At 40.1% G+C, this 20808-nt stretch overlaps 1 protein-coding gene across 1 annotated transcript in view; it reads left to right on the top strand.

Annotated features, from left to right (window-relative positions):
- Positions 1–20808, top strand: part of myo10 (myosin X) — an 85226-nt gene that overhangs the window by 55829 nt on the left and 8589 nt on the right. The window contains exons 20-34 of the mRNA XM_017699216.2: positions 7120–7244; positions 8031–8145; positions 8240–8346; positions 9377–9595; positions 10075–10114; positions 10351–11259; positions 11486–11606; positions 11736–11979; positions 13200–13295; positions 13551–13644; positions 13790–13845; positions 14692–14834; positions 17937–18128; positions 18455–18612; positions 18814–18937. Coding sequence (XP_017554705.2) covers positions 7120–7244; positions 8031–8145; positions 8240–8346; positions 9377–9595; positions 10075–10114; positions 10351–11259; positions 11486–11606; positions 11736–11979; positions 13200–13295; positions 13551–13644; positions 13790–13845; positions 14692–14834; positions 17937–18128; positions 18455–18612; positions 18814–18937 — 2743 coding nt within the window. The remainder of the gene's footprint in view (positions 1–7119; positions 7245–8030; positions 8146–8239; positions 8347–9376; positions 9596–10074; positions 10115–10350; positions 11260–11485; positions 11607–11735; positions 11980–13199; positions 13296–13550; positions 13645–13789; positions 13846–14691; positions 14835–17936; positions 18129–18454; positions 18613–18813; positions 18938–20808) is intronic.

The following is a 20808-nucleotide window of genomic DNA, read 5'->3' as shown; positions in this document are numbered from 1 at the left end:
ACAGTATATCAGCTGTCCTTTATTCTGTCTATGAATTTTTCTCTATACCAACATGGAAGCGTAGAAGAGAATATTAGAGTGTGTTGCGCTATCAGAAGTAGTCCTTTGGTCAAAAACAAACTGACCACTGATAAAAGACTAGAGGGTGAGTGATACATATTGTGCATGAGCTATAGTCACTAATCGTACATTGACATAGTTGTTAACTATTAGGTACAGTAATCCTTGTAGTCATAGCCTCCAAACTGGGTAAATTCACAAACGCCCATATAGTACATTTCTAACAGTAAAATCATTAGGGACAACAGCAATTTAACCCGTGGTTTTCTTTACTGTGATATATTCATATTATAATCATACTAACTACTTCAAACTGAAGGAGAAATGTATCTTTGCTTTATTTAACAGTTAAACATCTAAACAGTCTCACACAATTAAAAACACATACAAACACAAACACAATCAGAGAGAGAAAGAAGAGTCAGGCTGTGTTCTAAGATGAGCTGACAGAACAAAAGTCCCTCATCAGAGTCATCTGCAAGGTAAGGTCGAGGGGAAAATGCATTTTTTACATGTGTTAGAATCCAGACATGGCTACTTACTAAACTACAATACTTCAAACTGCTATCTGGTTATTATAGCAGCATATCACCTTTTTAATTCTGACAGGTGATGTTAAAATGTCTTAGCCTGTTTCTCCCATGGGGAGATCTGTGTACCACATGCAAAAGAAAATTTCATGTAAATTAGAGCAGTGACACCCCACCTGGCTGATCAGATGAGTTTTTAGATAATGCAAAAAAATCTGAATAGAATGGAATAATTGGTGTCGATTGGCCAGAGCTCATGGTTAAACTGCATTAGACTGGATTTCTGTGTATCTTCAAAATGGCAGAAAAAACAAACTTTTTAAAAATAAGAGTACACTCTTGACTCATATGCATCTAGGAAGTGTATCATGTGTTCTATAACGTTTTCAGTAAGTGTACACAGTGCATCCAACTCACTACCATGTCAGTGCTGCAAGTTTTGCCTTATTTTGGGTCTTATTTGTGTCATTTCCTTAATACACTGACACACAAACCAACCTTTTGCTCACCTCAGTTTTTCATTTAGTTGCTGGTGACATACTCCATTGGCTGTTTGTTAAAATTAAACTTCAAAACATGGCAGTGACTTCAAAAAGACAATACGTAGACAAACATATATTCGACCCTCACTATAACAGCCATCACAGCCCGTCAGGGTAACAGGCTGAAAGGAGTGACTTATGAACACTGTGTGTGTGTGTGTGTGAGTGTGTGTGTGTGTGTGTGTGTGTGTGTGTGTGCTTTGAGACTGAGAGAGGTTTTTAATTCACTGGTGACAGAAGGAGAGGTCACACATCATGAACTCGGAGCAGATATAAGAGCCCTAAAAGAGGGGGGAGCACTTTTATATGTCCCGTGTGTGTGTCCTTTTTCTTTACCTCAGGCAGTCCATCTGATGGAGTATTTGTTCTGAAGCAGGTGCTGTAAGCTCACGTGTGATGAATATGTGTTTGTAAATAACAAATGAGTGTCCCTAAAAGAACTGCTGACAGTGGAAGTGGAATAAACTTCACACACGCACAGATGTGAAGAGCCATTGCCAGAGGAGTGTGGGTCTAAATAGGATGCATCAATACTGTTCCATCTCAGGTTTATTTTTAGACTCTGTTTTTCCAGCTTTTATGGAGAACTGGTAACTGTTCCTAAACAGCACACAGAATGTGTGTGTGGGTGGGGAAGGGGTGGTCATGCTCTTCAAAGTACTACAGAATGTTAACTTTTTCCAGCGTACTGGGTTTTTTCCAGTCATACATACATGTGAGGACTGTAGAAAAAGAGTCTTTAACAAATACTGTAGCCGTTTTCAATCTGATCTCTATCTGCCTCATCTGTATTACATGGTTGATTACCACAAATAATAATTATTATCATTTCCTTAGCAAGGTTGGCAGAATTAGTGATGGCTGAATACTGAATACAGTGTATTCCGTTACAGTACATAGAAAGTAACATTGACAATATGTGTAGAATATATTCAACATACATCCTCATGAGGCATATTAGACAACCATGCAGATGTCATTTTTACTTAATTCATGCTGTTCCTTCCTGGTAATGATAGTAATCATAGGTATTGTAATTATCCGGTTTATGTTTCATCATCTGAACGAAGTTCCAAAATTCTCAACTTTTTTTTTCCTGGCGCTCTCATCACATTTCCGCTTCAGTCCACTGCTGCTCTCCCCTGAGCAAGTCCACAATCCTTCTAGTTAAGCACACAGTTCACCATATCTTAATAACAGAATCTTGCAAATTTGACTATAAAATGAGTAGCTGTTTGATTTCCAGTCACTTTCAGTTTTGTAACACTAGGCTATGAAACACAGTATCAGTGCTTCAGTGGCGGCTGCTGGTCTTGCTCATTGTCAGCTTATTTCATAAAATTTGTCAATTTATTTATACACAACTTTTGCCCTCCGTTCCTTTTCAACAAAATGGCCTTAGTTAGACAGATCTCCGAAACCCAGTTTTGACCAGACAAGGCATGATTCCTGAGATGATTTCATCAAGAGCCCTGGCCAGCAGTACATTTTGTTTGTCACAGCACTTCCAGTCAGCCAGCTAACTTTGTCATACCAGGAGAGCTGAACAGGCCTGTTACCTTTCCCTACTTTTTGCAGCAAATCAATCTTAGGTATTGATGTGCCCTGCTGTTTAATTCTAACGTTCTCCTCGTAAGGAAGACTATCAAATGGCTTTGCCAAAATCAGGTCAACAATATTAGCATTGTCTGCCACCATATGCACCTTGCTAGCTGGCTAGTTCACTCCGACCTAGCCAACAAGGAAATGTTGAAATTATGTCAAACTGAAACAAGGAAATACTATAAGTGTGTTTTTTTACACAATGAACAATGGAAATGGTCAAGTAATTTCCATCCATCCATCCATTTTCTAAGCCGCTTCTCCGTCAGGGTCGCGGGGGGGTGCTGGAGCCTATCCCAGCAGTCTTCGGGTGAAAGTCAGGATACACCCTGGACAGGTCGCCAGTCCATTGCAGGGCAGACAGACAGACACAGACAGTCACTCACACACTTACACCCAGGGGCAATTTAGCATGTCCAATTGGCCTGACTGCATGTCTTTGGACTGTGGGAGGAAACCGGAGAACCCAGAGGAAACCCACGCAGAAATGGGTTACAGTTCGACTTCACTCGCAAAATCTGCGAAGGGACTGAAGCTCCCAGTGATTAAGTGACGGTGTAGACCAATGACCAATGCAAGTTTCGAAGCAATGGAAAAATCCGCTCCATGCAGTCCCGTTGAAGTGAATAGACGCTCAGCTTATATGTGCAAATGCATTGATGCTACGGGAATGTATGAGAAGTTAACAAAACCGAGTTAGTTGATTTGCAATAAGTAGCTGATTCTGAACGAACTTGTCTTCGAGATTAACGTGTTCTAACGCATTTGTAGTCAATTAAATGTTAACACAACTGTAGATATTTGATCGTTTCATTTTTGACATTTTAGGGGAAGCTGAGCTTCGCTTGCGGTCTTAGAGAAATCGCCACTGCAGTGCTTGTCACTAGTGAACATATCCACTATTGATAAAGCTGTTCAGGAGTTTAACACTAGTTTATCAGTCTACTCATGCTTTAGCAGGCACTTCAGTGTTTGTAAAGACGTCATTTTTTAAGCTACTTTAACAAGTCTGTTTGCTATACATGCACTTATTATAAAATAGTTGATAAACAAGTATTGATGGCCTTTCTTTTAAAGATGGTATATATTTTTAAATTTAGTTTAGTAAGTATTCTAAAATAATTTTCCTAAAAGTTTTCCTAAAAATAACTTGTTGAATACTGATTTTACAAAATGTAACTTGGACTGAATACAGATACTTAATTTTTGTATTTTGAATACTTGTATTTCGTACATCCCAACCTTGTTCCCCATGGTTGACCTCTCAGGGCTTTCTAGGTCTTCAGAGGAGGCCTAATGATTTGTGTGAAAATTTGTAATGTGTAATTTTAGCTCATTCATGTATACAGTTATCTTGAAATAGCCAACAGAAAATTGCCCAGCAACAGAAAATCTTGCCAATAAAGATTTTTATTTACTTATTTATTTATTTTTGATATGCTATCTAGGTAGATACAGCCAAATTAAACCCCCCATTGTTTAGCCCTTCAGGAGCTCAACTGAAGGCCCAACACATCAGATTGCTAACATAATTAGTAAGTGACAGTGGAATCAATCAATCATGTTTTTATTAACAATGGATGAGACCAGTTTTGATCAGTTTTACAAATTGGAAATGTTTATATTTTATCAAATGTACTGCTACAGTTCCGTAGGGGTGCTATCAGAAATTCTCATTAACATAAAGGTGTTTTCTGTCATTGTTTTTGCCCGAGTTTTGACATTCATGACCTGAACTGATGGTCTAGCTCTAATAGTTATGGTTTGCCACTGTTTTTCCCTGTACTTAGCGAAATAACAGAAAACTTGCTGAATCAAAGCATAGAGTTGAATGCAAAAGTTTGGGTGCACCCGGTCAAGTTTTTTTTTTTTTTAAATCATCATCCCCCTACAGAGAACACTCTTCTGCACATGTTCATGCAAAGTTATTTTATTTGCTGAATTTAACACATTGGGAAAAAATAACACATGCCACATTTTTATTTGTTTTATTTTTCTCCAATATTTTAAAACAGATAAATAGAAACTGTGCACTAAAATCAGCAAAGAAAAAAGTGCCATGTTTGTTCCCAGGAGAGGATAACTTATTTTCACTTAGAAAATCAACAAAAAATGTAATTTCACCAGGATTTTCAAAACCTTGCATACAGCTGCACTTACAGTAAAAGCCAACTGACATGCACTTCTGTTATCTGTGTTCTGAGAGCGTTTTTACTCCTTTATTAGATGAAGGAAGTCATTATCACACTGATTGTGTACTAAAGATTCAGCAGGTAGATTGATGTTGAAAATGGGTTGAGTATTTCCTTTAACCTACACAATGTAAATAAAGAGAATCCACATAAAAAAGAAATAAGTAAATAAAATTAAAACTTAAAAACTTAAATTTAAACAAAACAAGAATGAAAATGAACGCACATTTCCCTTACATGCATTTATAATATATACACATTCTCACATACACATATATACACACACATGCTCTCTCACTGTTTGAATGTAAACAGCTGGCCTTGCCACTGCCCCCATTTTACCCACAATCCTTTTCCTGACCCCCCCAACAACCCGCACAAATTAGCCCAGCATGGATCCGAGCACCATGGCAACCGGCAGTGTCTGAAAGAGATCACAGGGGTGTATTGTGTGACCAGCGTGTGTGTGTGTACGTGTGGGTATGGGTGAGAGAGAGAGAAAACGGTGGGCAGTTGATGACTGACTCTTGTAGTGGATACACACTTTCTTACACTCTGTGAGGCACAGCATCGCAGGATGAGTTGAGGAGGAGATATTCTCTGTTGTGGTAGGAGCTTCTACAGCACTTTACTGCACGCATGCGTGTGCAGGCGAGAGAAAAAGAGAGAGAGACAGACTCTGTGTGCAGAAATGATTTCAGTAGATGCATCATGCAGATGTTGTTTAATTGCTATAGAACTGAAGGTCCTGTTGAACTTTGCTGTTATCTTAATTATACTTCCACTCAGATATTTATAAAAAACTTTTTTAAAAATAATTTTAAATAGACTTATTAAACATTAGAACATAGAAATAACATTTCTAAAGCCCTTTTAAGTCAGAACATGTCAACGTTCTGTCTGCCAGCAAAATACAGATGGCTGCTTACATGATTCTACCAGGTTAATGGTGATTTATTATTCAGTTTCTATTATTTATTATTGTATGTAATATGTTGGTCAACAGCACTGACTGCCATGTTTTTTTATGAATTTCGACAGGTGACCACAGCATCATAAATAGGAAAACCTTAAGAACTGTCTGACGTGCTTCTTATGAAGTGTTTGTGGATGGAAGTGCATTTAGCCAGCAGTATTATGTGTATAACTGTAGTTTGCGAAGAAGGAAAAAAATTGCTATGTTGTGAAACTTTTTTTTTTTTTTATTTGAATGGAAGTGTGTGAGATCAAACACTAAAGTTAGGGGAAAAAAAATAAAAGAATAAGCATTTTGTTTTTGTTTTCAGAGCAATTCTGCCAGCTTGTGAAGTGAAATTAATAATGAAATGAAACTACTCTGAAGATGTTAATTCAGGAATGCTATCTAATTATGAATGCTGAATTATGATGAGTTGACTACAGGAATTCAGAAATATAGTTCGGTTAGCTCTGTAGAACAGTAGAGAATGCTAAATCGGAGCACTCTCTGTTGACCCAGTGTTTGACTTCTGCCTTAAGTCTCTCTGCTGGCCATTCAACACGTAGGCTAACATCCACCTCCCCCCACGCCTACTGCCATCCACCCCCATCTACAAACAGAGGATGAGAGACAGATACTCCCAGACAGTGTGATAGAGATATTAGCATTATGACTTTTGCTGCATGTATCAGTATGGTAATGTGCTTGGTAACGCCTGTATGAGGATGAGAGAGAGAGAGACAGTGTGTGAGTATATGTTAATGTATTCTATGCTGAATATGATAATCAGAGTGAGCCGTTATTGACTCTACTTTTCACAGTGCTCCTTTCATCACTCATCTGTCCATTACCCTCATTCTTCTCTCTGTGCCTCTTCCTTCCATCTGCAGAGATGACATTTAGCCCAAGGAACATTAGTGGGGTACACAGCACCCCATTTCCGACCTCAAGCCCACACAGAGTCAAAGGTCATTAGAGAGTTGGGGGGGGGGGGGGGGGGTTGGGGGTCATTCATAAAGAATCTAAACACTCTTTACTATTGTTCACTTTTGGGTAGAAAGAGAATTTTTTAGAGTGCTAAAAGAGAGCAATTCACAAATAACCAGCACTGATAGTATTGATGTGATGTGATGTGTGGCTTTTTCTCTTTTTAAAACCCACTCCCTTTTATTCTTTCTCTCCATCTCTTACTTTCTCTCTCTCTCTCTCTCTCTCTCTCTCTATTTGCCTCTCAGATGCCGGATCGTTTTGATCATTCCTTGGTACTGAACCAGTTAAGATATTCCGGAATGCTGGAAACGGTCAGGATCCGTCGTGCTGGATTTCCAGTTCGGAGAACCTTTCAGGACTTCTGCTCCAGGTGACTGCCACCTCCACTTCAGGAATAGAGATTTGAGATGGTTCTTTATTTTTTTAGCAAACTGAAGAACTGGTCGTGAACTAGGGGTTAAGGAGATGTGTCTTTAAAAATCTGGGGGGAGACTGGGGGTAAATGCACTCAAGTGACAAGGTTTCACTCGTTTCCAGCTGTCACTTCAGGTTCACATTTCTAAACCTAGGTTTCATCTAATTCAGTTCATTTAATTAAAAAATGTAGTTGAAGAGTACTTTTACAGTGGTCATTGCCACAAAGCACTGTTCTGAATAGAAGAAGTGTGGCCAAGCATGAAATAATCCTTTAGTAAAGGGAAACCTTCTCTGGTCTCCTCTGGTCAAATCCGGATAGCAGAATTGCCACAAACAAATCAAAGTTATGGAATTACAATTAAAGAAATGAGATTAAACAATAAACAGAGGTGTTCAGACACATGAGATAAAGCAATGAGTAACATAGGTCTGTCAAATCTGGCATACTAGCAGATGTTTTAAATATATAGAAAATATTTCAGGTGAGATCATGAACAGTTAAGGAACAGAGTATAGAGTAAAGCGGGTGTACACTGTCTAGAATGGATTTGGAGGTCACACGGATGGGCAGTCAACATCTTAAATGCAAACTACTATAAGACTTCAGGGGCAAAAGCTTTCTAACACTACAGGAGGGGAACAGCACAAACTTATTCATTCTCCGACATCCACAAATAATGTTGATATATGTTGTGTGCTTGATGGGTAATATTTGTTTTGTTTTGTTCTTTTTTGTCAGATATTATGTGCTGTTGAAGGGTGTGGCCATGTGTAATGATCACAAAGAGGCATGTCTGCAGTTGCTCCGCCTCTATGACAGCAGCAATGCAGAGTGGCAGCTGGGAAAGACAAAAGTGTGTTTCAAAAGTGTTATTTTTTAATTCTCCTAGCATTCTGGTTAACATTCTCTAAACTTTCACACTCTTCTCTTAACCTTGGTTCTGATAGGTGTTCTTGAAGGAGAGTCTAGAGCTGCGATTGGAAAAGAAGAGAGAGGAGGAGGTGCTCAGGGCTGCAGCCATTATACAGGCCCACATACTGGGCTACAGGGCACGGTAAACAAACACACACTCATATGTAAACATACATCAACACTTCTATGCCTTCTGTAGTTCTTTTTGCTCTGGAGAGCAAGACTGTTATTCTCTGTTCCTCTCTTTCTTCTTCTTCTTCTTTCGGCTGCTCCCTTTAGGGGTCACCACAGCGGATCATCTGCCTCCATCTTGCCCTATCCACTGCCTCCTATACTTTTACACCAACCATCTCCATGTCCACCTTCACTACATCCATAAACCTTCTCTGAGGTCTACCTCTTCTCCTTCTACCCGGCAGCTACATCTCCAACATTCTTTGACCAATATATCCACTATTCTTCCTCAACACATGTTCAAACCATCTCAACCTGGCCTCTCTGGCTTTATCTCCAAACTGCTCTACCTTCACTGTCCCTCTGATCTGCTCATTTCTAATCTTGTCCATCCTTGTCACTACCAACGAAAATCTCAGCATCTTCATCTCCGCCACCTCCAGCTCAGCCTCCTGTCTTTTAGACAGAGCCACAGTCTCCAAACCATACATCATAGCAGGACGCACTACTGTCTTGTAAACCTTCCCTTTCACTCTTGCTGCTATCCTTCTGTCACACATCAGCCCTGACACCCGTCTCCACCCACTCCATCCTGCCTGCACCCTCTTCTTCACCTCTTTTCTACACTGTCCATTGCTCTGGATGGTTGACCCACGATATTTGAAGTCATCCACCTTTACGACCTCTACTCCTTGCATCTTCATCTTTCTCTGTTCCTCTCTTTACTATTCTTAAAAATAACAATGCTAAAAGCATTTGAAGCAATGCCATAGAAGAACCATTTTTAAGTCCCTGACATTTATTTTAAGTTCAGGGATGAGTGCTATTCAATTTAAAATGTTTTGCTTGCTGTAAATCATCTTATTCATTTCTAGACAAATTCAATCAGAGGGAACAGTAAACTATATATTCTCAGTGTCAGGCTTAGCTCTGGTGGACTGAGACTAAATATCACTGCCTGTAGGATACACAGACTCTTTTCTCCTTCTGGCCTATAGGAGGCAGTACAGGCGACTGTTGCAGTGTGTGGTGGTGATCCAGAAGAACTGGAGGGCGCTATTCTGGCGCAGGCGCTTTCAGATGCTTCGCTGGGCCTCTGTCACACTCCAAAAAAGAATCAGAGGTCAAAGGGCACGACAACTTTATTCACAGCTCCTGCAGGAGAAGAAGAAGAGGGAAGAAGAAGAGTGGAGAAGAAGAGAGGAGGAGCTAGAGAGGTAGGCGTTACAGTCTGATTATCATATTTTGTGTATGTGAATGTTGGGAATTCACTGTTTTGTATCATCACTATATTTTGTATCATCACTGTCAGAACAAGACCTTGTATCTCCAGAAATGTAATTTTACAGTCTTCACTTTTAATGAATGTTTAATGAATGAATATTTTATTTTAAGTCACTTAGGGCCATTTTTAGATCATTTTGAAACTTTGACGACAGCTGGCATTTTCAAATTATGTAAAAAAAAAAAAAAAAGATACAAGGTTTTTCACAGTGTCAGTATATTTTTTGACTATTACTTCTAACGGTAATGTCGTGAATGCAAAGTCCATAATGAGTTTAAGAATGATCTGGGTTTATTATTATTTAACCAGGTAATCCCACAGGTATCAATATGTTTTAAGACAATTTATTTAAGGCTGTTTATTGTTCAGTTTCCATTCTAAGAGTGTGCTGGTCTGTTTTTTGTTATTTAGAGAGAGGCAGAGGATTGAGGTGGAGCGACAGGGCCAAGAGGTAAAAAAAAAAAAAAAAGAATCAAAATTTTCTTTGGTTTCTCACATGACTCAGACAATGGATTAATGTTGAGTTCATGACAAACAGGACCTTGGAATTTTCTTCCTATTTATTACATGGGAACCCCTTGTTCTGACTAATCATGATAGTAGCATAAAACAAACAATAGTCATACTTCATTCTGCACATCTAGTGTTGCATGCTGGGTAATGTAGTTTTTTGTCACTTACGCACAGGCTGAGGAGGCACGCAGAGCGGAGGATCAGCGAAAGAGAGAAGAGGACATTTTTAGAAAGCAACTCACACCACCCTCATGTGCTTCACTTAAAAGTGAGCTGCCTGCACCACTGTTTGAAGAGGAGGTGTTTGAGGAAGTGTTTGAAGAGGATGTGCGACCAAATGAGACATCTCAGGTTGAGGAGATCCTGCGTCTGGAGCGGGAGATTGAGGGTCTGAGGAGGCAGAAGGAGACGCGGGAGCAGAGCCTGAATGCTCACTCACTGGCTCGTCTACAGCATCTGCGGGACCAGGAGCTGCTGCGGCTGGAGGAGGAGGCCTGCAGGGCAGCCCAGCAATTCCTCTCCTCGCTCAACTTCCACGAGATAGATGAGTGTGTGCGTAACATTGAGAGCTCTCTCGCACTAGAGGCCATAGGCCGAGGTAGGCATGGGGGTGAGGAGGAAGAGGAGGTTGATGAAGGCTTAGGTGCGGACGAGGAAGGCTTTAAAGACTCTCCAAACCCCAGTGAGCATGGTCACTCAGATGGACAGAGGACCAGTGGGATCCGCACCAGCGACGACTCATCAGAGGAAGATCCCTACGCTAATGACCGCATGGCCCCACCCCCGGTCCCATCCACAAATCTGCCCTTAGCCTATCTTGGCCCACCCTGCAGCAGGGATGCTGCCTATTGCATGTCCCAGCAACAAGAGGAGGAGGACGGGGTGGAGCTTATTCCACCGAATGAGGACTCTGATTATGATGCTGATGATTATGATGAAGGTGGCATCAACATGCCTCCCAGCATGCCCCTCTGTCTGCCCCAGAGTGGCCGCTGGTCACAGGACCACCGCAGCTCCTTGGCGACAAGCACCAGTGCCAGCTCAGGGGCTTACAGGTTCAGCTCAGAGGGAGCCCAGTCATCAGTGAGTCTCCACACATTGATGCAGAGAACAAACACACACACAGACAGTAGGCCAAAAAGTATGGATGCAGTGATTTTTAATGAAAGTTTTAAAAATACATTACAACCAAGCATGTTTATTTATTGATAGCTAGTTGAGCCAATTAAGTTTTTAAAAATATTCCATTTGCTTCAAACACTTAGTAACATTTATTACTAACACTAACTCTCTCTCTTTCTCTCTCAAGTTTGATGACAGCGAGGATGACTTTGATAGGTTTGATACAGACGATGAATCATCATATCGAAGAGATTCTGTATACAGCTGTGTCACTCTGCCTTACTTCCACAGCTTCCTATATATCAAAGGTACAAAATAAACTTATGCTCTGTTCTCTGTGCTCTTTACTTCTCTCTCTTGCCTGTGTCCTCTATTCTGCAGATTTTTATTTCAATTTCTTTAACTCTGTCTGTTTTGCATGTGGGTGCTTGGAGCAGGTGGTCTGCTGAACTCATGGAAGCGGCGTTGGTGTGTGTTGAAGGATGAGACGTTTCTGTGGTTTCGGAGCAGGCAGGAGGCTCTGAAGCAGGGCTGGCTCCAGAAGAAAGGTGGAGGCTCCTCCACACTGTCTCGCCGTAACTGGAGACGTCGCTGGTTTGTGCTCCGTCAGAGCAAACTCATCTACTATGACAATGATGCTGAGGAGAGGATGAAGGGCATGTTGGACATGCATGAAGCCAAGTAAGGGCCCAGTGCACAGGGGCTGCCCCAGATTGTTTTCAGGGGAGGGTCATAGTGAGGAGCAATAGTTAAATTTAGGGTGAAATTAAGGCTGTTACCAACAACTTTCTGTTCAGTGTACTACGTATTTATTATCATATCCTTATGTTCATAATTTATACTCATAATGTTTATATGCTAATCCAGAAAATAGTTACAAGAAAACATTCTGCTTTTTAATATAACAGTTCTGTGTTAAAATAAAATAGGAAGGCACCATAAGAATAGTAGGACTTAAAGCACTTAACTTTAATTGGCCAATTTTCTACTTTGACAGGAAAGGGCCAGTTGCAAAGCAATCAACTGCAAATCATTATTTTTGTGTAATCTGTAGGGACAGGTTATTTTTATGACAGGGTTTTTAAAACAAAAACACAAAACGGTATATGCCAGAAAACAGTCAGGCACGTCTTGTTTAGTATCTAGCTAGTAAATTCCTAAAGTAACCTTGAGTAACCTTCAAACATGTGATGCTGTGAAACAAAGGTCTGCTCTACCACGGGGTTCCCTCTGGACCTATGGGACCCACCCCAATATCTTCCAGCGTAGGACTAATTTCAGTGTGTGTGGGAGCAGGTGGTAACCAGCCCAGTGCAGGAGGGAGCGGGACAAAGCACACATGAAGAAAAATCCTGCAAATTAATGCATAGCCTAATTAAAGCAGAACGATCATTAAAACATATATATATATATATATATATATATATATATATATATATATATATATATATGTGTGTGTGTGTGTGTGTGTGTGTGTGTGTGTGTGTGTGTGTGTGTGTGTGTGTGTGGGACTGAAAAACAAACCTCTACTGTGTAATTCACAATCCACTACCTATACCTTTCTCCCAAAGATGGAGTGCAGTGTGGCCAACTGCTCGCAAAAGTTTAGCAGACAGATTTAACCTGTTGCATGGAAGTGCATATTCATGGATATGCAGGCAGCCGATCAGTCAGAATGTAACTGACAGAATCCCAACAGTTATGGCCAGCTTAATGTGAAATAGACATTAGTCGTGTAGGCAGAGAGAATGAGGCTTAGACCAGTACTCGATTGTCTGAAAAAGAGAAAGAACCAAGTGATGCCAGGCCTAGAGCACACTGCAGGGGCCCACACTGCAGGGGACAGTGTACCAGTCCTGATGGCGCTTTATAACTTCTGTTTTTCTTTCTGTCCTTGTTAGAGAGATCATTGACAACACGGGGAAAGAGAATGGAATAGACATCATAATGCCTGAGAGAACATACCACCTCATAGCAGACACTGCAGAGGATGCAAGGTAAAAGAAAATCAATGTGTGTGAGAGAGCATGTGTGTGTGTGTGTGTGCATGGAGGATGTCCATCTGGTCTGTCCCTATGGAGTCATATCTTTACAACCCAACTCCACTTGCTGCATGCAGAGTAGCCATATGGTGTCTGTTTATTTGTCTGTAAAAAGATGTATCCCTAGCATGTTCCATGTGTACAGATGAAAGGTTACCTGAGTATTGGATGCCAGTTTTTTATCTGACTGCTTCTCCATGTGATCTGTAGCCACTGGTTCAGTGTTCTGAGTCAGGTGCACACCTCTACCGAACAGGAAATCAGAGAGATGCACGATGAACAGGCTAACCCACAGAACGCTGTAGTGAGTACACACACGCGCACACACACACACACACACACACACACACACACACACTTAGGCAAACCAAAATAAATGATCAAAATATTAAATAATACCATAAATGTGTTGTATAAGTGTTGTAACCACAATCTCTCTCTCTTTTTAGGGCACATTAGATGTAGGGATGATTGACTCTGTGTGTGCCTCAGACAACCCAGAGAGGTACATGCACAAAATACAATCTCATACACACATTTGTGCAAGATGATTATGTTCTAAGCCTATGTATTGCACCTGGGGATGGAGTTGTACATGGGTATTTGTTCCTGTTCATCACAAGAAGACAGATAAAATATACAGATTCATTCAGTGAAACTTTGCCACTCCAAAACACAAGTCCCTAAACATGAGCAAAAGCCAAGGATGCATTGTTTAAGAATTGGCTGAGAAGGCACACATACTGTAGCCTTATTGCTAATTAGGCCAAATATTCTATCTGATGTTCACTAGTTCCAGAAGCAGTGGAAATCTGTTTCTATGCCAACTAAAATGTTGGCACATCGTCCACTGAGGAGAAAATACCTCATGTAAGATGACAAGTACTCATCAGCATCTAGTGTTGTACCAGCTAGCTGTAGTTTTATCTCATCTGAAGAAAAAAACATCCTTTACACATAAAATGCTTCCTGCTAAATTTGTAAACCACTGTTTTTTTTTTTTTACTTTTTAAGTAAGTAATATAACCTAAAAAGTAAGCTTCTGGCTACTTCAGTTAATTTCGCCCAAAATACACTTTTTGGGGGTGCATATTTTTTCCCTGCCCATGGTAAACCGCATATCCATCTCTCGTGGACACTCACAGATCAAAATTCACATCCCTACATGGGGAAAATGTGCATTACAATTCAGAGGGAATCAGCCAGATTTTCGGATAAAGCTAATCTTACAAATTATGTCGTGCTGTATTCTGAAAGACAGAAGTTTACTCTTATAAAACCTTTCACAATACTCTCTCTTTCCCACTTGGTCCCTCTATTCCTCTCTCACTTTATTCTCCTGCATCTCTAGGCCGAACTCTTTTGTGATTATAACAGCTCATCGTTTTCTGCACTGTAATGCGGAGACTCCTGAAGAGATGCATCACTGGATCGCACTGCTGCAGCGCTCAAAGGGAGACACACGTGTCCAGGGCCAAGAATTCATTATCAGGGGTGAGACATGAGCTCAGGTCATTCACACATCAAAGATCAAAGCCAAATGTTTCAACATTTGGCCACAGGTCTTTACACACCAATCACAATTCATTAAGATGGTATAAGTTTGCCCTGCATATATGTTGTTAGTATCTCCAAAAGCAGCTCAAACTGGGTTACTACATATGAGAGCACTCAAAATTTCAGCTCTTTAATGAGAGTCTCTGTAAGCTATATGCTAGGTCACTTTTTCAAAATAGAAAGTAGCCTGTTCAATTGTTTGCACCTTTTTGTGAGGATCAGTGCACACCTTTGTGACTTGAAGACAATTTTTTTTGCTTGTTTGCTTTTGTTGGCAGTGTGAACAAACTAAAATTTTAAAAATCCTAAACTGAGTCATGTCTGGACTATGAAGAAACTCTATATTTGACTCTGAATATTCTGATGTGAATAATATATGTGAATGCCTTTTCATGCTGTTTATTCATGCAGCATTTATTGTGTAACAGCCTACACTATCAATATAATGGCCTATACTATCAATGTGAGCATTAGATTTCTAAATGAGCAAGGAAGGTGACAGCTAGGGCTACAACAAATGACTAATTTGAAAGTCGTTAGATGATTGTTTCATGAAACGAATAATCAATTATTCGCATTGTGAATCACATTACCAAATAACTTAAATGTACTTAATACTTAAATGTAGCTTATTTAGTCTTATGCATTTGCTAACTAACAATAGATGAATAACATTCAAGGATTCACTGTTACAAAACTAATACAAAAGATAAAAAAATAAAACTCCAATGTATTTTTCCTGTCAAAATTTATAACCAAGGATGTAGAAAGTAGCAGCAATAAAATATAACAAAACTAAATCAGTTTTCCTTTAATCAAGGAATAAGTCGTTCTAAATTTAAATTTTTAATTTAAACAGCACAGTCTGTGCTCTGTGCTCAGCTGTCGGGCTACATTTTGCTGCAACTATATTTTACAGTCTCAGGTCTTTATTGAAATAGGACATTCACCGCTGCAGAGCAAATGCGCTCTGATTTAGTGGAAGGGAAAGTGGTGAACGTTTGTGGAAAAGTTGTTTTCTATGAACAGTTAAATGAATAATTTTGTGTAAACATCTAATTTCAATGTTAAGCCTTTGTCCAGCTCTCCTGTATGTCTGCTGAAAACTAGCTCCTGAAACTGTCTGTGAGTGGAGCCAAAAAACTGTTTTCGCTGAAAACAGAAAGCTGTTTGGTATGGAGCCCGTAAAGGGGACATGGTAAAAGAAAAGTTAGTGCCATTGCCTTCCCTCGCAAATAAAATGCATTCCTTCGCAAATGTTCTGCATTATGATGCTAACGGTTTGCATTCACTTGCAAAAGCTGTGCTTTGCTTATGCTCAGACATGGAGCAGCTCGTTGAGTTTTACATTGATCTTGGATTGATATATAATGACATAGTGTTACTTCTCAAAATCAAACATGATTGTTATTAGTGATGCAAACTGAAACTGAGATCGAGTGTCATCGTACAGTAAAAGCTACATTTACAGAGACTGCAGAGAACAATTGCTGAATAAACTCAGCATAGACTGAAACTGGGAAAACAGCTTTTAACATTAGCTATGCTAAAAACAAAACTCTAATGTAGGCAATGTCACTGGGCACCCCCTGGTCCTACGTTTGCTTGCGGTCTGATATTTTGGGGAATTATTATATTACACGGAATGCATATATTTTGCGAGGGAATTCAAAACATTTGCGACGGACTACATTTTTTTTCCAAGGGATGTTTTTTTTTAAATCACGGCCCCTTAGGGGCTCCGTAGTTTGTCAACGCTGTCCTGTATTTGCAAAATTTAAACACAACGGTGGTCTCGATGTCAAAACAACAATGCATGTTTAAAAGTGTAAACATTATCTGGAAAGTGAACAGTTTGAGCAAAATCGTAGTTTATAAATGTTGAAACATTTTTAATGGAAAAGAATACAATAATTTCCTGAATAATAATAATAAGTATATTATATATATGATTATATATATATGAGTATAATAAAACATTTTAACACTGCTGTTATATTTTAAGAGTTTTAAAACTCGAGGTATATTAGTTTAAAACGGCGCCTCATATGTGTCCATGACGTCAGTGAGCGCAAACAGCCAATGAGCTGCTCTGTTCGCCAATCAGTCATCACCCTCTAGCAGTAAAGCCCGCCTCCTGCTGCCCAAAACCCGTCGGCTGTAGAAAAAGGAAATATATAGGTAAAATTTCTTTGTTTTTTTAGTGAAATACATCCTTCTACTTTCTAAAATTAAAGAAAAGTTCTGGGCAAGTGATTAGAAACTATTTTAACTTTCTTAGCTGTTGAGCGCCATTCACTCCCATTCATTGAGGACTCACTTGCGGGCGCCCTCTGCTGTTTAGCATTCCTGTTTATAATATAACGGTGGGAATAGGAAGTGGCCAGGCTCCTCATAAACTGGCTCTGGAATATGCACTATTTTTACACACTACTTAGTGGGCTAGTATGTGATTTGGGATCGGGCATATCTTACCGAAATCTTATTCATCCAATGAGCCAACAAGTTTCCTCTTCAGATGCATCAATATGGAGGATGTGCTCTCATGCCTGCTAAAGTCAGTTTACAAATAGCACAACTAGCAACCTTTTTTCTGAGTTTAGCATGAAATGCTCTCAGACATTTGAGGATTTTGTTTTTGAGGCAGCCATTGCGCTGTTGTTAAGTCTTCAGTGAGCGGTAATGTCAAAACCTTCCTAATGAGAGTGAGAAAACTGCGTAATGACGTCACCAACTAATCAACTACTAAATAAGTTGCCAACTAATTTGATTGTCGATTTTAGTCAACTAAGCCAAATAATTGTTGTGACAGCACTGTGCTCTACCTTATTAAACACCTGATCTAATTAGCAAAATGCTAAATTGGACATTAAATAGAAAAATAATAACCCAATTTAATCCTGTAACAAATCTAGCCTGAAATGGCACACATTCATATTGTGTGATGTGGTGTTAGCTGTGTATTTTTTCCTGTGATGTAGTAGAGTGTTTGAGTAGTATCTGATAAATCAGCCACTCTTTTTTTCCTCTCCCTCTCAGGATGGCTGCATAAGGAAATGAAGGGCAGTAGTCGTAGTAACCTGAGACTAAAGAAACGCTGGTTCCTGCTTACTCATAATTCCCTGGACTACTACAAGAGTTCAGAGCGGAATGCACTCAAACTGGGCTCTCTACTGCTGAACAGCCTCTGCTCCGTACTGCCCCCTGATGAGAGAATTTACAAAGAGACTGGTCAGCGCACACATACACACACACACAAAAACTCACATATATACACTAAGAATGTAAATTTCTGACTTCAAAGCAATGATTTAGAATTTCACAAATTTACGCTAATTCAGTTTTTGATTGTACTGGAACATTTTGGACAAATGAGATTGGATGCACATTGCATATATATATATATATATATATATATATATATATATATATATATATATATATATATATATATATATATACAATAATAACTATTACACACACACAATAATAACTATTAATATTAAAAAGTAATTCATGACTATTATCTGTGTATTTGTGGCTGTGTATGTGTCTAGGTTACTGGTGTGTGACAGTGTTTGGACGTAAGCACTCCTACAGGTTGTACAGTAAGCTGCAGAGTGAAGTGTCTCGCTGGGCCAATGCTGTGCAGAACGTCATCGATACCAAACCACCCACAGACACACACACGCAACAACTCATCCAGGACATTATGGTAACATACATATCCATATGCCACCCACATACACACCTACACACACAAGAGCTTTAATTGGGTCGAAAGCTAAATGCAGCCGAAGAACTTTCCGGCCGTGGACGACCCGAACCGCAGCAAGATTTTAAATGCAAAAAATAGCAGTTCAGTTCGTTAGGTAAAGGTAAAACATGCATGTGTTTTTTTTTGTGGACTTTTCAGGAGAACTGGCTAAACTCAGAAGTGGTGGATCAGATTTACAAGAGGAATCCAATACTGCGTTATACACACCATCCTCTACATACTCCACTACTGCCCCTGCCCTATGGAGATGTCCACCACAGCTGTGAGTAACCTTCATGTAAACAAAAAAATACACATATTTCTGAGAGCTTACCCCAGTGGTACCGTGATGAAACATATCTAAACCATAACTGCACACACTAGGGGTTGCACAGGTTGTCCTGTGGTTCTCAGTCCTGGACCAGAGTTTCCCTGCTCCCAACACATCTGATGCAGCTAATGAACTAAATAACAAGCCCTCCCTGATGTGAAGTCGATGTGTTTCAGCACAGAAAACACTACCTTCCAATCTAAATCTCCACAGATTTGAACCTCCATAACATTCACTCTGCTCATTAACATCAAATCTGAGAGGCCATACAGCTGCAGGTATAAAAAGCAGGGTGGGCTGTTTCTATAATGCGCTTCTGCCTTGCAACAGAAATGTTGTACATGCAAAGAAAGTGAATTTTGAATGAGACATAAGAAACTTGTTCTTTGACCAGGAACAAGACAACTGTTTTCCCAATTTATTAAAAAATCCAACGTGCGTAGATGCTTGATTGGTGTTTGTGTAGAGAGTCATTGAGGTAGCATAGCATAGTATAAGAACATGCACATGTAAAAGTACAAGGGCTTGATGCCAGGCCGAACGGAAGAACGTAAAATTTGTAAGCTTTTCCCCGAAAGGGAAACCTGAAATACTTGTGCCTCTCTACTATGGGAATGTGAAATAAAGCATCCTTCAGGTCTAAAGTGGTGGAATAATCTGCTTGCCTGACTGATCTGAAGAGGCAATGGTGTGTAATCATGCAAAAAGGCATTTTCACAGTGTTTGGTTCAGGAACCTGAGATCCAGGACTGGCCTCAGGCTTCAGTCATCTGTATCTCTGGTAAAACCCTGCCTTAGTTTCTCCCCTCTATACTAAGTGTATTGTGCCTTTTTCTGAAGGGAGGCATATCTCCAGCTTTAGATAAGGCTCTGTTAAAGTTGACACTTTTGTTTGTGTGACACCAGCGAGCCCTGGAGGCCTGCTGGTGAACTGCAAGGCATTGCCTTTTTGAACAGCATTTAGAGTCTGCACTTTCCACTTCTGAAATAGGGCAAGTTGTTGCTACTGAACAATTTGATGCCCCCTAGAGTTATCAGCCTGGGACTGACTGAATGGCTGCATGTTGGTGTACAACAGAGGCAGATTCCTGAACACCTTGTATCCTGGCCGCATATGCTCTAAACTGTCTGTACTGGTTATGGAGCTGAATGGACAGAGGAATTACGGGCCACTGTGACATTAAAAAATCTGGTTTTGCTGACAGTATGGGAGTATGAACATGTGTGCTTGGTGTATACATAAGCTTTGTGACTTTCACTGACAGGGCATTATAGTGCTGAATGCTGTTGAGTCCTTCTACTGCATCTCAAATTTATGGGTGATGTCTTGTACAACTGGCCCAAACAAGCCGCAGACCATGAAGGGAGCACAGAGGAGAACCTTCTTCTCTTTCTTTCATTTGTGTTAGTGTGAGCCATTGTGTGATGACTTAAACCTCATGATCCTGCCTGCATCCTGGGATGCGCAGCTGAGCATGTACAGGGAAAAATCAGTAGACCTCTGCAGCTCAGTATATACTTCTGGGTTGGCTTGACCTCCAAGGTTCTAAAGCTGGCAGGCCTGACCTCCAAGGTCCTAAAGCAGGCAGGCCTGATTTCAAGAGGAGGACAGCTATGTTGCTCATCATGGTTGCTGAATGCCCAGCTGCTTTATAAAACATTTGCTGACATGGCATAAAGCCTGCATGCCTTAGATGGAAGCTGAGGCTTCTGAGACTCTTCCAAAGGTGGCATAGCCGAGTAACAAAGATTCAGGTCTTTGTTGATGGTAGACCATGCCCAAGAGACTTGGATGGGAGAATTGTGTCCGTAGAGGTTTCTCC

This window comes from Pygocentrus nattereri, chromosome 19, assembly GCF_015220715.1.
Source record: "Pygocentrus nattereri isolate fPygNat1 chromosome 19, fPygNat1.pri, whole genome shotgun sequence".
Taxonomy (NCBI): Eukaryota; Metazoa; Chordata; class Actinopteri; order Characiformes; family Serrasalmidae; genus Pygocentrus; species Pygocentrus nattereri.
This window is presented reverse-complemented; position numbering and strand designations above follow the sequence as displayed.